Source organism: Diadema antillarum, unplaced genomic scaffold, assembly GCF_040938485.1.
Source record: "Diadema antillarum isolate AM-2024a unplaced genomic scaffold, OU_Dant_1.0 seq00002010_RagTag, whole genome shotgun sequence".
Taxonomy (NCBI): Eukaryota; Metazoa; Echinodermata; class Echinoidea; order Diadematoida; family Diadematidae; genus Diadema; species Diadema antillarum.
In genome coordinates, this window is record NW_027272665.1 from 1 (window position 1) to 17,335 (window position 17,335).

The window sequence follows — 17,335 nt, forward strand, 5'->3', positions numbered from 1 at the left end:
GGAAAGTTCTAATTTATTGTTAAGAGAAATTAAATACCAGAGAAAAAAGAAAAAAAAGTAAAAGAAATGTTTTTTATTAGGCATTGAAATAATGTTACGTATGGGACAAATGCGTTACGTATGGGACATCCTCATACATATTGCATGTGAATGCATGTAGCTAGCTGGGAAGGTCTCTCAGTACACAAATGGTCAATCATCCTGAAGAAAGCATCCCAACATTGTAGCTACTTTTTGAGTTATAGACACTTGAAACAATACATGAACTTGACTGAACAATTTTCAGAAAGAGGGAGGGGAAAATGGCAAAATACACAATGAAAAATCAGCATCAAAGGGATGGTATAGTTTTTCGTAGAAATGGGGATTCAGTTTTCAACATTTAAAGAGATGATTGGAAACCAATTATATGAATTACTTAAGAGCATAAAATCCTAAGACTAGAGGAATTCAAAGTTTATGTGATGGAGATCCAATTTGAAATGGTTGTGATATTATAGAAAAAAAATAAGAAGTAAAATGATTTTTTTTTTTTATTGCAAGTGACACAAATTGTCCTTATTCAGTTTTCAGTAGTTAGCCACAACAAAATTCATGGGTATACATACTGAGGTGTGACTAAAATCAATGACCTGACTGCTAGACAGACATCATATATCTACTCAATCACTAAGGTTCCACACAGCAGGTATTGCTTATTTATTTAACTTCATATTTCTTGTATCAAGTTGTTTTTTATTGAAACTAAATGGCAAACTGCCCTTCATCAATGGAAGTAAACACTTTAAACTATTCAATTTTTCAGTAGTAACTATCCTGACAAAAATAGGGCATACATACTCACGTTGGTCATAAAAAATATAGAATATGATTGAATATGAATGTGATTATGATGATAAATATCTGGGGAATATTGTTCCCTTGTCAATCTGGATCAGTATTTGAGTAATTTCAACTGATTCAACCTCAATAATTATGCAAAAATTTGTTTAAATGGGTATTTTGCAAAATTATTTTGCAAAACACCCATAAACATGGTTCTCCACACACTAAACGAATGGGGGACAAAGGGCACGCATACCCAGGTTGGTCATAAAAATATAAAAATATGATTGAATATGATTATGATGGTGAATATTTGGGGAATATTGTTTCCTTGACAATCTGGATCAGGATTTGAGTAGTTTCAACTGATTTTAATTCAATGATTATGCAAAATACCCATAAACATGGTTCTTCACACACTAAATGAATGGGGGACAAACTGTCCCATACGTAACTGTCCCATACGTAACACGTCATGTCTGTCTTTAATTAGAACCTGTAATTAGAGCTTTTTGCCTAATGACATGAAACTTACCTGTGATAATCTTGAGTGTTGTGACTTTCATCACAGTGAGTTACAAGTTGTAGAATGATACACTTTCAGAGAGTTTTGCAGTTGAAAAAAATGTTTAAAAAAACAAAATTTTTCTGGTCCCATACGTAACGGCACATATTTTCTCTTCCAGAATATAATTGTCAAGGTCATTTTTCTCAATTTTTTTACATGATTATACTTCTTCTAGATATCAATCACCATGATGAAGTTCAATACGATCAAAGGCCATTAACACTATTTTTCAGGTCATAAAAGTCTCTGAATGTCCCATACGTAACGTGCGTGTTATCTTGGACTTGCCCTTGTCATACCCGTGTGCGCTGCGTGCGTACGTACGTGCTCACTACTACTCAGTACTAGACGACATTCGATTCGCAGTAGTTTGAGCGCCCTACGTAACCTCGCGTATCGCAGGCATAGCCCCGCCGGTAAAATTCGAGGAGTGGATCATCACGATTGTCAGCTAGGGCAGCCGGTGTGGCAAGCATGGTTCAAAGAAAATGCAGGACTTCGATTGTCGAGAGCAGGTGCAAGTAGCTCGCGTGAATACAAGCTACTAGTACAACCTCTACAGGCTTGGAATTAATACCACATTATGCACTTGTCAATGTAATGAGTCACCCCACTACCCCCGGACATGGGTGCGTCATTTCCTCGTTTGGTCCGTCAAATTTGTGACCCAGGTGTTCGTCATTTTACCAGCTTTGTCCGTCAAATTTTTGACCGAGGGGTGCGTCAAAATCCCATCATTGTCGGTCAAATTTTGACCGAGGGGTGCGTCATGGTACGTCACTTGGCTATGGAAAATAACACGCATTATTTTAAACCGAGGGGTGCGTCCTGGTACGTCACTTGGCTATGGAAAACTGCACGCATTTTTGCACGCTACTACCGGATACACGTACCGCGAGTGAAATTACAGTGAGCGCTGTCCCGCGGCAAGTGAAAATCAAATTCGGGAAGTGTTTTGGAATAAGAGGGAAAAATGCTTGCCAGAATCTGGCAAGCACATAATTTAAAAGCCACCCTTTCTCCTTACATTTTCCCTCCAACAAACCCATGAAATCTGTGGTGACAAAGGCGAATTCTTGACAGTAAAAGAAGCGGCAGCAGAAGAAACTGCCTGCCGCATGCCATTTTCTGCTCGCGGGATAGCTCAACCAGACGCGCGTCCGTGACGCTGTTAGCTGTGCGAATCTCTACGTTCAGCGACTAGGCTGTATGTAGTTACTCGCGGGAATGCCGTGGCGTGGTGTGTACCTGCACTGCAGCAGTATGCATCATCCACCGCACTAGCAATGGCCGTGCACACACAGCGCATCTGCACACATATGATTGTCATGTATGGATTGCATGCACAGAATACATACTACTGTACGGAATATCGTAGCAGCAGCGTGATGTACGGTGAATGACGGTACGGTGCTTACAGGGCCATGGTAAGGGAAACTTGCCGAAACTTTTACAAATTATGTTTACGAACCAAAAGAAAATGAAATTGCTTGAATAACACGTATGCAAAAATCGTTTCAGTATTTACGGGGATGCGTCAAATGTACCGAGGATGTCCGTCAAAAAAGTGACCGAGGTGTGCGTCACTTTCAACATGTTGTCCGTCAAAAAAGTGACTGTGGTGTTCGTCACTTGCAGCGTTTTGTCCGTCAAAAAAGTGACTGTGGTGTCCGTCAAAAACCCTGTGTGGTCAGTCAAAAAATGACCATGACGCACCCATGTCCGGGGGTAGTGGGGTGCGTCATTACATTGACAAGTGCATTACCACTAGAGGTTCTATTCATACGTGCATAAATGACCAAATAAGAGTCTTCTGAAATCTTCTGCATGCCCTTTTTGTCGATAGGGTATTCGTAATACAAATTTGCAGAAGTATCGCTACCACACAGTACGCCTACTTTGTACTTGGCAAGTGGACATTCACAATCGACTTCTCAGTGACTCGAGCATCGCGAATGCACTTTGCGCGATCAGACACCCTAAGAATAGATCTACATTTAGCCACTGCATCGGCACGTACAGAGATTTTGTGTTTCTTTTACGTTTTTGCGGATACCATCACACTCTCAAAACTTTTAATTGATAAAAATCAGTTTTGAAATGGCTGAGATATTTCAAAACAAAGCAAAACAAAGTGGTCCTTGTATATGATGGGTGCCGCCTTTTATTAGGACCGCTTTGTGTGGGTAGACTTTTCTATTTGTTATGGCACAATTTGTCTCAGAGTATGCATACTTGTATGTCAGCAGCCCTGGAATTGGTCCGTCAAACTTTACAGGGAAAAATATAGGTGGTCTACATGGGGGTTAAACTATTACCAAACTTGGTAGACTTGTGCTAAAATTAAGAGTTTTCACATGTTTTCTGTGAAGTTACAAAAAAGGTGTAAGGGGAAAAGCCTGTAAAACAAAAATGCTAGTGGTTGAGACATGAGTAAGTCATTTTGCCTTTTTGGTATAGAATGTTCAGTATTGTTTCAAGGTGCATCCCTCCCCCCCCCCCCCCCATCATATTACAAACCTTTGCCATTATATCTCATTACTTCTACAACTGAAATTTTTCGAGGAATAGTTATTGCTGGTGCAGAGAATTTTATGAATATTTGTTTGGAGAATTAAGTCAAGCTCTCATTCTCTCACTCTTTGATTTGATCTTTGCGTGTGTGCTTTCTTTTCTGTAAGACTGTATTGACATTTACTGATCAATACATACTATGTAGTTTTTGATGTCTTTGGGTGTTGAAAATGAAATTGAATGGAAAGGTGATGAATGCAATTACGCTGTATTATCCTACCCATTGCACTACATTTTGTATCAGACTATTTCTAATTCCCATGAATTACTGATTACAGCCACAATATAACTGCATTGAATTGATGTATTATCTACAATGTAATATTGACCTTTACACTGTACCGTGTTATTTTTCATGCAGCTACAGGTATGTATATCTTTCCTTTTTTACATAATTTGAAATGTGAATGATTCTGTCTGCTTAGCAAGTATTGTGCTTATTCGAGTTTACATAATCAACATAACTTTTTTTTCTCATTTTCTTCCAGCAAGCCGAACACACGTGTTCGGGTTCTCTAAAGGGATTTTAAAGAAAGTCTGCAATATTTTGAAGTTGAGTAAGGCGGAAAGGAGGCACCATGTTTTATGCACACTTTGTGCTCAGCAAGAAGGGCCCCTTGGCCAAAATCTGGCTGGCGGCCCACTGGGACAAGAAGCTGACCAAGGCACACGTCTTTGAGACTAATGTGTCATCATGCGTGGACAGCATCATTCATCCCAAGGTAAGGCCAGTCATTTGGGTACAGTATATGCCAAATATTTCGTGAGGTTTTTATTTTCGCGAATTTCACAAGTCGGGTGCTATTCACGAAATAAAAGACACACGAAAATATTGACTCTGATCCCGATGTGAATGTGACGTACGCGTGTACTCTTCTCCGTTCAGTACAGGACTCCACGATCGCGAATTTAACCACTCGCAAAATTGTCGGGAATTCCCGATTCGCGAAAATTTAGACTCGCGAAATATATGGCGTATACAGTATAAATACGATAGGTAAAAAGACAGTGACAGTATCATTTGAAAAGCTTTTGTCCGCGCTAGTGTTTATCCATCCATTTCAACATCATCATGCAGGTCAGTCAGCAAGGTTTGACAAGTTTTACTTCTTTTTTTTTTTTTTTAAAATGAACCACCAGAACAGTGTCTTTAAATGTGATTCCCAAAATTGAACGACACTGGAGATTTCATGCTCAGTTGTTCACACACACCATCTTCCCTTTATTCTGCATGGAATCTAAACTACTTCAGAATGCTTAATTCTTTACAAACACTTATTCATTGTGCAACATGCTCTATAGCTGACCCTCTTCCCAATTGTGCCCCTGACGTTATTACGTCATTGTTACTCTTTGTCCCAGGTCAAAATGGCGCTCAGGACATCTGGGCACTTGCTTCTTGGTGTCGTCAGAATTCACAGCCGAAAAGCAAAGTACCTGCTGGCAGATTGCAATGAGGCGTTCGTTAAAATCAAGATGGCCTTCAGGTAGGCTCCTAGTCAGTTGAGTGAATGACTGACTTCAAAGCAGTGTAGGCTCTGGACAAGGGGAGAATGCTTGTAATGTATGGTATCTCCAAACAAAATATACAATGTAGTCTTTGGCAGTTTCTTATATACAAATATAATTATAACTTACAATGTACATACATTACAGTAAGTCTAGATTTTTCAGATCTGTGTGGTTTGCCTTTTTTTACTAAAAGAATTCTTCAAAGATGCACAGGTCTGTGTCAAGTAATCATTCCGGAAAGCTTTGATAGATTTCAAATGGTTAACATTTGCTTTACTATTCTAGGGATAAGCACATCGAATGTAATAATGAGTCAATGTTCATTAATTTCAGTTGTTTATTATTGCTTGATATTGAGAATTTTTTGACAGTGTACATTCTTTACACAGGCATTCCTTGAAAATGTCAAAGTGACCATTGTTTAATAACCCATACATAATTTTCCATATATCAAGCAAAGCTCCATGCTAACTTTATTTTCTAGTTGCCCATTCAAGCTGAGCATGGCGTAATTACTTGTTCAATCAAAATGTTAATTTCTCTCTTGAAAGAGATCCAAAATGAATACCAAATATATCAATACAGAATGAACGATTATACATGCTCTTCCTTTTGCTGTCAATTGAAGGTGTTATAATGGGTTTGAACTGTCAAAATGTACATATAAGATATAATTTTCCTGGCTGGGTCTTAATGTTGACCAATCTGGAGCGTCACTCCAGTGTGGTTGTTGCACCTTGCCAAAGTCACTGTGTGTGTGCTGTTGGTGCGCAAACTGTGTATTGAGTGATTTTGTGATTGCTCTGCTACATGTAGGCCTGGTGTTGTGGATCTACCAGAGGAGAACCGAGAGGCTGCCTTCACTGCCATCACATTGCCAGAGGTCTTTCACGACTTTGACACAGCTGTCCCAGATCTCAAGTGAGTGGCCCACTCCTTCCCAATATTGCTCAACCACATCAATCTGTGACGATTAGAAGCAAATGTCCTTCCCAAGTGTTACTCAACCACATCTGTGACGAATAGAGGCAAATTTGCACTGGAAAATATTTGTTTCTTCACTTTTCTTTCTGTTTAGAGATCAAAGTATTGAATAATTGTACAGCCGTTTATTTTTGGATCTTTCATATTCTCATAGCAGAGAAGACTATAGCTAGCACCTTGTCAACGAAGTGTAGTTAATACTGCAGTCGATATTGAACAGCAACATTCTTGGCTTCACTGTAGTGTGTTGGTTTTATACTAGCAAAAAGGGGCATCATGAAATAAGTGTATCTGAGCATCTGAAAGTTTTCTTGTTACCCCCCCATCTGAGAAGTACCCCAGTGAATTGTCTTCTTTGCTGGTTTCTTGCAGTGATGCCGAGGTTCAGAAGCAGTTTGCCCTGAATCAGAGCCGAGTGGAGGAGATCACAATGAAGGAAGACCTGGGCAATATCACTCTCACACAAGATGATGCATTTGGTGAGTCTGTTAGTTCACCCAAGCCTTAGCTTTCACTATGACAATGTAAGACCAACAAAATTATATGTGCATTTTAATATTGCAAATTCATGCAAGAGTCAAAATTTTGCAAAATTGAAAAAAAAAAAAACACACATGAAAGTTCTTGTCTACACTATATGCATTGAATGCTGGTGGCAATTAGAAAAGTTTTCATGCTGCAAAAAAAGCCGCCAGCTCCAATTTTCAAAGCTTTCTTGCTTTACAGTAATCATATTTCTTAAAATCAATCCCCCTCATGATCGTTCAGTTACTGATGTAGTAGTCGCTTTTCTTATTCTAAATAGTTACTTTCACAATTACTTGTCCTTTTTGAGAATGTATACCATGTGGACCATGTGTGATATAAATACAGGTAGACCTGCTTCAGCAATGCTCTTGGTATGCATTTAAAGTCCATCTGCAAATCTCTTGGTATGTATTTAAAATCCACCTGCAAACAAAGACCACAAAGTTGATCTCTGTCAGAACAGTCCATTTCTAATTGGACAAGAGTATAAAGACCAACTGTCTTCTAATTGCCTTCTTTTCTCTTTCCCTTGGCTAGTTTCCAACGTTTGACAGCGATGAGAAATTGGCAGGGAATAATTTTCTCAAATTTGATTAGCAATTTTCATTAGCAATGGAAAAATATTCTAAACAAAGTTCTCTACAGTCCTATGTAAAAAACCTGCTACACAAAAGAAATTTTGTATAGCAGTCATATCAAAAATGCTTAGCAAATTGCAATGCAATACCGGGAAAATCATTCCCTGAATTGGTATCAGTTTTATTCTCCTTTGTTATTCCATAGTCACCAATAAGGGTAATCATCTCGTTGGAATTTTTTTGTTGTTGTCATTGTTGTGTTATAACTCTTCCTCTGGCAGGCGACATAACATTCGATGACCGCGAGATGATGAGGGACGGCCCCCACATCGACGACTCCCTCTACAAGCGGTCAGACGAGTCCACCATGCTGAGCGACATCGGGACCAGGAAGGATGCCACTATCGACAACACGCTGGACAAGTCGATGGACCTCGGACTGGACGAACCAATCAGAGACGACGGCTTCGGTGCAGAGATGGGAATGGGAAGTGGTATTCTAGGTAAGACTGTGTGGGAATACAAATGGTTGTTGAGAATATGTATTTCAAAGAAGAGAAGCATTGCTGTCTAAATGTGATCTGATGAACATCCATTCATGTCATTTTTTCCAAGTAGGGATTGGGAAGTGGTGTTCTATATAAGACATTATGAAAATATAAATTGTTGTTTGGAATATCTATACAGTACCAAAGTAGAGAAGCATCATTATGTGTATTATGTGATCTAGTGAAGGTCTGTTCATTTCACTTTTTAGAAATTGGGATGGGGGAATGGTGTCTTATGTAATACTTTGTTGAAATATTTTTATTGAAGTATCATTGCCAAAGAACAGAAGCAGCATTGTAGAAATATGATCTGGTGAACATTCACGTTTAAAGTAAAAATGGTTAAGTGGTATATTGGATTTGTGGGAATACATAGTGTTGTTGGGGGTATCAGTACCAGATTGAGAAGCATCAGTTTGAAAACATGACCTGATGAGTGTCAATTCATTTCAACTTTTCAAAAGTAGGTAGAGATGAGGGAATGGTATTCTAGGTTAGACTTTGTGGAATAATGTTGAGAACATCTACTATGCTAAAGTAGAAAAATGTCCTGTGCGTGTGCTGTTTGTGCAGGGGGAGAGTTCATGGGGCCTGAGGATGGGCTCTTTGATGAGCAGCCAGAGATCCAGGCAGGCGAGGTGTCCATGGGAGGCCACGCCTCAGGGGAAAGCACTCCAGAGAGACCCACCGAACCAGAGAAGGAAGGTAAAGCCGCTCTTACAGCATGAACTGTACAGTGCACACAGCACTGTTTCAGGCTGTTCCTATGGGAGATGATGTTGTGTGTGTATGTGTGGACCTTTAACAAATGTACCGAACTGATACTGGAATTGAAAAAAATAATTATACCTTTGCAAGGCCCTTCCATCATTTCATTCCTCCAGTATGTGCTGTGGCACACTCAGTACTTCCTTCTTTCACTGTCCTGCCCAGTTTGCACACAGGGCCCATTTAAGTAAAGATATTTGCAATTCTTTTTAAATTGCCAGAATTTTAGTTAGTATAGGGCCAGAAACTGACATACTTGCAGTTAGCATTTGGATTATTGGTGCTGTAGCTACAATTAAATGCACCTCACAACATGCACAAATGTTTTCATGAAAGGCCCCCCCCCCCCCCCCACCACCACACAGTTGGTAATTTTGGGACATGAAAATTCTGTGAATGTCCTATTATGTTGTTTGGATGTTAAAGACTTGTTACATCGCCAGAGAATGTTGTATATCATGTTGAAATGTCAGTAGAGCTGTGTGTACTTTCTGATGTGGTTACATCAGTGCATTGTAATGCCAGTGGAAAATGCTCCCTGTTTTGTAAGTTGCCGCATCTGATCTTGTCTTACAGGAAGTACCTGCACTGTTTTCCAACCTGTGTCTTTCTGTTGTTTTTGCCCTCAGCCCCACCGCCACCAACAGGGGAGCAAGTTGAACAAGCCCTGGCAGACCAAACCACCCTGGTGCAGAATGAGGAGGATGCCTTTGCCTTGGAGCCTATCGATATCTCAGGTGTGTGAGCATAGCCTTTAAGCCATTAAAGCCAAAACATAGTTGTCATATGCTTGCAGAATTATTGCTCTAAAATGTATGCTTATGCAGAAGAAATGTGTGAAATAATGCTGCAATAACACAGTTTCAGTTGGGTAACAATGAAAATGTGAAATATCAGCCAAAAATGTTCGCCAGAAGTCCACAATTTCAGAGCTTACCCCATCGTGGATGCCGTGTAGTTTTTCATAATCAATTATTGGTAATCAACAAATTCGACCACTGTGATAGCCATCGATCTTCCACGCTAGCGTGAATCACATGCAGCTAGTTGGAAAATAAAATCGCAAGGACATGGCCGATCATCACATTACGTTCCACCTTCCTACAATGCTGAACGCAGGGCTAACGGGGAAGGCTCTTCCGGAATAAAAGTTGTGTACTGCAATCAAAAGTATCCTACACTTGATCTCAAAACATTCCAAAACAACTCGTTATCCTGGCAATTTGTGTCAGCCAGGTGAGGTTCTCCGCAGACCTTGTCGATGTGTTGGCAGCAAATTCCAAATGGTGGAAGATGAACTTTGAGCCCTTCAGAGAATTATGTTTTGGCTTTCAGCTGTCCTTATTGAAAGCCAAAGTCATGATTGCTGTTGAGTTTTGTGAGGATGCCAAGGCACACTGAACTCACTTGTGCACACACTGATGCGCTTTAATACGTTCTATCTATCTTTCCTCATCTTCACCTCTTGCGCACAGCGGGAGTGAAGGAGACGAGGCAGAGGAGGAAGCGGAAGCTGATCGTCGACGAGATCAAGGAGCTGGCCGGCGACGTCATCAAGTCACAACTCAAAGACACTTCAGACATCGTCTCGACCCTCGACCTTGCCCCGCCCACCAAGAAGCTTATGCTGTGGAAGGAGACGGGAGGGGCAGAGAAACTCTTCAGCCTGCCCGGCAGGCAGCACACATCAATAGTAATCCTTCAGGTGAGTCCAACAAAGAAAGAACTTGTGTCCTGAATTTGCTGCAGTTTGGCGGTAGACTTCCTTGCCACTTTTCATCTTGTTTGTGATGGCAGAGGTCAGCAGACATGTAACATTGTGTGTATGTTGTGTTACCTGTGTCTATAGAACAGGAACTGGTTTTGTGTGAACATGCTGTTTGTAGCGAAAATCGGTAGTAGCTTCTGACATGACATTACTCTCTTGAATCACTTGTATGGGAGTACACAATTAGTAGAAATAGTTACTGAAATATAAGTACTAAATTATGTGTAATCATAAGAACAAAAAAAAAAATCTTGCAAACAGATTGACTTTGATGTTTGGTTTGAGTTCAGGTTAGAATTTCAAGAGAGTCATGTAGGAGTCATTTTTTTTATTATTATTCTTCATTTGTCACAAGACACCTGATCATCTTCTTTGTTGCTCTCCCTTTTCTCCCCAACGCAGATATACAGGCGGAACCTGACAGCAGACATTCCCAAGGACCTGAAGATCGTAAGGGACGAAGACTTCGAGCCAGAGGAACCAGAAGTGCAGCGCAGGGCAGAACCACCCAGAGACTGTAAGTGTGATAAGCTGGAATGGCTGTTGAGTTGATCAGTTGGAAACCAACTGATCCCCTGTGAAGTTTTAAAACTAGAAACAGTATAGCATCAGACAAGTCCAGGCATGTTTTCACCCAATGTGAAACTCACACTTTTATGTAGATAACTTTTTTCTTCTTTATTTTTTTTTTTGTCTTCCCCCCTCCCCTTGAGCCTTGCCCATACACAATGCACAAATTTATCATATCTAGAATTACAGATCTGAAGAACAAAGAAGATATCAAGTGAAGGGCCATGTGTAAACAAACCAAGTGATTATCTTTATATGCAGGGCTCGACACTAACGGTGGCCCGGTGGCCCAGGGCCACCAAAAATGAAAGTCGGGCCACCAAATTTCAGAAAAGGGCAAATTTGGTGGCCCACCTCGGGCCACCAAAATTTTTTGAAAAGTGTGTCAATAAATTCGTAACTTTTTGCGCCGGAAATGCATAAATGCATGCAGTGAGTGTGCGACTTATCAAAAAATAAAGGACTTTTATCAATGTTTTTTTTTTTTTTCGGGCCACCAAATTTTTCTTTCGGGCCACCAAAAAATTGAAATTGATGATTTTGGTGGCCCCATCGGGCCACCGAAAAATAAAGTTAGTGTCGAGCCCTGTTATATGGGTTAGATACTTCATTTCAGCTTTGTATTATAATTACTATTCATATGTTTGTTCCCCCTTGTTTCAATACAAGAGGTGTTTGACAGTGTAAGAAACTTGGGTTTTGATGGATAGATATGAGAAGAATAAGTTAAATTGCAGTCAGTTCTCAAAATTGTGTCCAAATGATTACCAACTATATTGAGTTGCAATCATACTAATTGTGCATAGTCTTTTAACCAGCTTTGCTACGCACCTGTACTCTTTGACAGTCACTACCGAGATCTCAAGAGACCAGACGTCACTGGCCATCGACGAACCCTCGCGGATCGAGGACCAGCCCAGCACCTCGGCGCCCACTCCTTCCAACAACCCCATCCCGATGTCAAGACGGTCGTCGTCGTCAGACGGCGGGGACTTTGGGCTCTTCCAGGACAACTACGACGACGACTACGACATCCCGTCAGTCCAGCCCCAGTCGGTGGGACCTCAGGAGGCATTCGAGGAGCCAGAGGAGGAGGAGGAAGAGGTGAGGGTTGATAACAAATGTTTCAGATATGTTAATTGTTACCTTTTCATGGTATTTTCACTGTTTTAGGATTGGGGAATGGTTGCCAAAAATACTGCAGGTTTCATGCAAAGATATGTTTTTCCTACCCAGATTGTATTACTACAAGAGAGGTAAAAATACTGTTTTTCCACTGAAAATTAACTTTTGCAGTCCTCAGAACAGTACAAAGCTGTTTCCAAGGTTAACATCTGTGGATGTTGATGACGCGTATTTATTGGTGGTAACCAAAAGTCACGGGGATGTTGATGAACAAATTGTTTTTGTCGCACATTTTATATGATTTGCCTGTGATTGCAGCACCAGCCTCTATCAGATGTTTGCCATTACAGAATTGGCAGGATCTCGATTGCCATGCTTAAATACCAGCACATGCATAGTCAAAAGAGAATTACAGACTTTCATAATTTCAAATCATGTAGTGCAGAAATCAATAGTGCCATGTATAGATCAGTGCAATTTATTGTGGTCCTTGAGCAGAGAAATCAATACTCTGACAAACCCAATACAAATTATTCTATGACAGTTAAATCACATCACTGCATTGCAGAAATTTCATGGTGTGGATGAGTACTTCTAGCATTGTAATTTGCTACGACATCATGGATGACTTCTCCCGGGGATGTACCCATGTTGTGCATGGTTTGTCTCGTATTCTCGATGAATGTGTACCATCTTCACTGTGTTTTCTTATCACTTTTTCTTACCCTCAGCTGAAAGAAGGCGAAGACCAGGCCGAGCATGAGGAGAGGAAACTGAACAAGAGGGCACACAACATGCTGCTTGCCATCAACAACAGACTTCAGACGTCATCAGATGTCTCGTTCAAGGTGAGCCACTTTCCCAGAATGTTGTTTCCAGGTGATGGGGCTTTCGCCTCTCAGAAGCTGCTGCAAAGTTCTGGCAGTGGTATCCACATTGAGTTGATAATGGTTCAAGATTGTTGAGCATCTGCCTTACAATCCCCCTCCCCCTCCCCCCCCCCCCCCCCCCCCCCCCCCCCCCTGTGTACTTTTCCTGTTTTATGTGACATATTCATACTGCATGGGCCATTTGTGGCTGGAGAGAGAAATTTGGTGTATTGATAAATGTTTGGTTACTGTGTGTGGTGTAAATGTCCAGTTGCTTGCATAACAAGTAAAGCAGATGTTTGATAACGAGTGACACAATGCAGAGTTTCCATCCAAGTCTCCCTGACTCTGCAGGAGACTTCGTGAAAACATCTATATCTCATGTCTAGATAAGAGAATATCAAAATCTCATAGATTCTGGAAATGTTTTGCCCATTGAAATGCGTGTATTAACCCTAACTACGCTGGAGAGGTGGGGGATGTTTTTGTGGGAGGTCGACTTAACCCTATTCTAACTGGGCTATTTGAGACCAAGTTTTTACTGGGGGGGGGGGGGGGGGGGGTCAATTTGACCCCCCTTCAGATCTCGGCCGCCGATCGCACGATCGCCGCAAAATTTTGCCTGAACAAAGAGCCAGATGTCAACTACAAGATTACATGGTCATACAATAGAAAAATGTTGATTTGATATTTTTTTATGAATTAATTATGCAAATTTACGCATGAAATCATATTTTCACCTATGACTCCATCAAAAAGAATGAAGGATTGCTAAATTTTTGTGTCAGAGTTCCTCAAGACACATCAAACAATTTTCTTGTTAAAAAATAGCACAATCAAAATCAGTTTCTTTTGGCCAAAATTTGTTGCAGGCACTATTTCAAGCTTATCTACATTAGAATTGATTAATTTTGATGTTCAAAAATTGAAATAATCTAATATATATCAATTAAACAAAAGAACACAATTTTCATTGGATTTGCACACGAAATCATGAATTTGAGCTGTTTTCGGGTTGACATGCATATGCAAAACATTGCGTAACTTCAGAACGGTGTACCCGGATGTCGCAAATTTGGTCTCAAAATATGCGGGAGACTTCAGTGAAAAAAGTCATGAAACGACGCGGCAAAATCTTTGCACGTTGCGCGAAATGTCGAGGGGGGGTCAATTTGACCCCCCCCCCCCCCCCCCCAGTTAGAATAGGGTTAAACAAGGTCGACTGTATGTTGTCTTTATGCCAAGAGCATGGAAAGAAAGAGGTGAGTGGTTTTGACCCCTGTCGATTCCTTTATCCCCTCTGCAGCATGACTTAACGGCGAGGCTGAACCGGAAGCAAGCGGCAGCCAAGTTCTACACGCTCCTCGTCCTGAAGAAGCAGCAGGCCGTGGACGTCTTCCAGAACGTCACCTACGCGGACATCACCATCACCAGGGGTCCCATGATGGAGACCGTCATGTAACTCGGCCCGCCACAGCATCCCGTCTTGACTGAACTATACAGCCCTTGCCATGTCCAATCACGGAGAGAAGTTCCTGCTGCGAAAAAACTTTGTCCGTTGAAAAGGCAGCCATTGTGTAAGGAACTCCTGCAAGATTCCATTTCCAGTCCCGGACAGCAAAATGGTCTTTATTTGTGGTTCAGTGGTTTTGTAACCATAATGAAAGCGAGGCTTGAACAATATGGTACATTTGCCCCAAACCATTTCAAGCTGTGCTCTGGCTGCAGCCTGTTCCTATAAGGAGTCGGTATAGGTAACGAGACAAAGACGTCTCGGTCCTCTGCTGGGAGTATTACAGTGCTGCCTGTAGATTTCAAGACTACATTTTCTGTGATCCCTTTCCATGGGTAGCCTGTATTCAGGCTTGACGATGGAAACTTGTCATCTTTCAAATGGAACTTTATGGATATTCAGTAATACTTGTGGCAAATTTTTGTTGCTTAAAGTGTGAGCGGGAGTAACTCGAAAGGGAAGGGTTCGTGAAATTTACCTTCGAAAGCAGAAGAAAAAAACAACACTGCTTGTTGCGAAAGTTTTGAACAAGTTGAGACTCGGCTCAGTGGGGTCAGCTAGCATGTGTCGAATACACATGACTGCCAAATACCCATTCACAATTCACTTCTGAGGTTTTGGCTGCCCACAGACATATGGGCCCCAAGACAAATGGGCTCCAAGATTTTGCAGCACCCTGGCTGTCATCTTATAGATCAGATTCAACACTTATGCTTTCAAGAAGTGCAAGGCTGAGTGAGCTTCCCTACTTAGTAGACAGGATTCACTCACGATTGTCGTTCCCAAAGTAATATGATGTAGAGTGGAGAACCTTTTGTTATGTTTATTTGTAACTGCAAGTGTGTGCCGATTTCAAACAGTAGACATCTCTAAGCTGGAACGCCCATGTTTTGTGCAGCTCGGCATGAACATTGTCATGTCCCATTTGAAGAATTAGGTGCTCCTGTTTGCCAAAAATAAGTTTGAAGGTCTTGAGAAAGGGAACTACATTCTGGGAAGGTGGGGGGGGGGGGGGGTTGAGAGAACTACCTAACTTTTGAATACATTACAAACTCTGCCACTTCATGGAAAATCTAAGGAATCCAGGAAATTGGTTCCACTTCCCTTGAACAGTGTGTTTCTGCCCAGCAATCCCAGGAGGACTAACTACTCGTGTCTTTCCCATGGAAAGTTCGTCACCATTTACTGTGGAGGATGGAGATTTGCCATTTTTTTCCCCCAATTATACCACGAGATTTAATGCAGTGGCATTGTATTTATCGAGATTCGGATAGCATTCGTTCTGATCTCAAAGCTTCAGTGTTTTCTCTCATGGAGTACTGTGTATTTCTGCTTGGTGTAGGTATTGTTGCTGTTGGCACAAAAAATTTATTGGTTATCACAGCAGCAGAGACAGATGAGGTCTGTAGATAGTCTAGTTTCAGTCAACAGAATTGGTGTAGTGCCTCCAGATAATATGATAGTTGTGAGAATAGAAAGAAATAAGAAAATTACCAGAGGACTCTTTTTCAATGTCATTTCCTCATAAAAAAGAAAAAGAAAAAGAAAAACAATCTCATATGAATATATTTTCTAAATTGTACAGAATGCTTTTAAATAGAATGCCTTTAAATTATAAATTTTTAGCACCACATGTACAGACAAATAAAAGAAAAGTGTGAAGAGAATTTACAAATGATATTCTATACGTAGTGAAGATCACATATAAGAGCAGGCAAGAGAGGTTTTACATAAAAGGGAGAATTAATTAAGGAGTTGAAAATTAAATGCTTTGTGCATTTACTGTGTTGATACCGACGGTCATGCTGGCATTTGGTTTTTGTTTGCAAGGAAGAAAGACAATTTGGCAAATGTTCATTTCAACAGGATTTTGCAAGAGTTCTCTGATTGGTATATTTCCAGTGGTGGGGGAGAAGGGTGGAGAAATGTGGGATTTATGACATTGCAGTTCCGTGACTGACAGGATAGATAAGAAATGTTACAGTGCCATCGATGAGCCAAACAGATGCACACTCGACTGGGCTACTTGGCTTGATGATCAGAAAAGTGGGACTGGTTTTATGTTTTCCATCACAATGTGTATCAGTGTATGTGTAGGGACAGGATGTGATTACTGTATATGCCATATATTTTGCGAAGCGGGAATTCCCGACGATTTCGCGAGTGGTTAAATTCGCGATCGTGGAGTCTGTACTGAACGGAGAAGAGTACACGCGTACGTCACATTCACATCGGGATCAGAGTCAATATTTTCGCGAATGGCGCCTGACTCGCGAAATTCACGAAAATAAAAACCTGGTGAAATATTCAGCGTATACAGTATGTCCAAGTGTTGTGTGTAGCGAACAACTGCAGGCCGCTCAGTACACGATAGTTCATGCAGAGAACTTCAACAGCTGTACCGTCACGGTCACCTACCTTGACACAATACGAGAGATATTTTCCAGAGACTGTTCACGACTTCAGGTTGTAGGAGCAAGAGTGTATCGCAATACACTGAGTACCTCTAGTGCAGCAATCTGTGTTGGTGCTGCTACAGTGGAACATCGTTACAAAGAGGTCAGATGTTAACAAAACCCTCATTTAACAACGTCATTTTTCAATT

The 17,335-nt window shown here is 40.9% G+C and overlaps 1 protein-coding gene across 1 annotated transcript; it reads left to right on the top strand.

Annotated features, from left to right (window-relative positions):
• Positions 1-4,461: 4,461 nt before the first annotated feature.
• Positions 4,462-15,692, top strand: LOC139713599 (double-strand-break repair protein rad21 homolog). The gene is made up of 12 exons (XM_071625306.1): positions 4,462-4,689; positions 5,330-5,454; positions 6,296-6,400; positions 6,836-6,942; positions 7,851-8,072; positions 8,691-8,822; positions 9,515-9,622; positions 10,361-10,590; positions 11,056-11,170; positions 12,071-12,327; positions 13,080-13,196; positions 14,524-15,692. The coding sequence occupies exons 1-12, from the start codon at positions 4,546-4,548 to the stop codon at positions 14,677-14,679; spliced, it is 1,818 nt and encodes a 605-aa protein (XP_071481407.1). The 5' UTR covers positions 4,462-4,545; the 3' UTR covers positions 14,680-15,692.
• Positions 15,693-17,335: the final 1,643 nt, after the last annotated feature.

Bases quoted from the DNA above. Each gene is read 5' to 3' on its own strand.
- LOC139713599 (XM_071625306.1), top strand. From the start codon at position 4,546: ATGTTTTATGCACACTTTGTGCTCAGCAAGAAGGGCCCCTTGGCCAAA. The intron at 11,171-12,070 runs GTAAGTGTGATA...ACTCTTTGACAG, and splicing joins GGCAGAACCACCCAGAGACT to TCACTACCGAGATCTCAAGA. The intron at 13,197-14,523 runs GTGAGCCACTTT...TCCCCTCTGCAG, and splicing joins CATCAGATGTCTCGTTCAAG to CATGACTTAACGGCGAGGCT.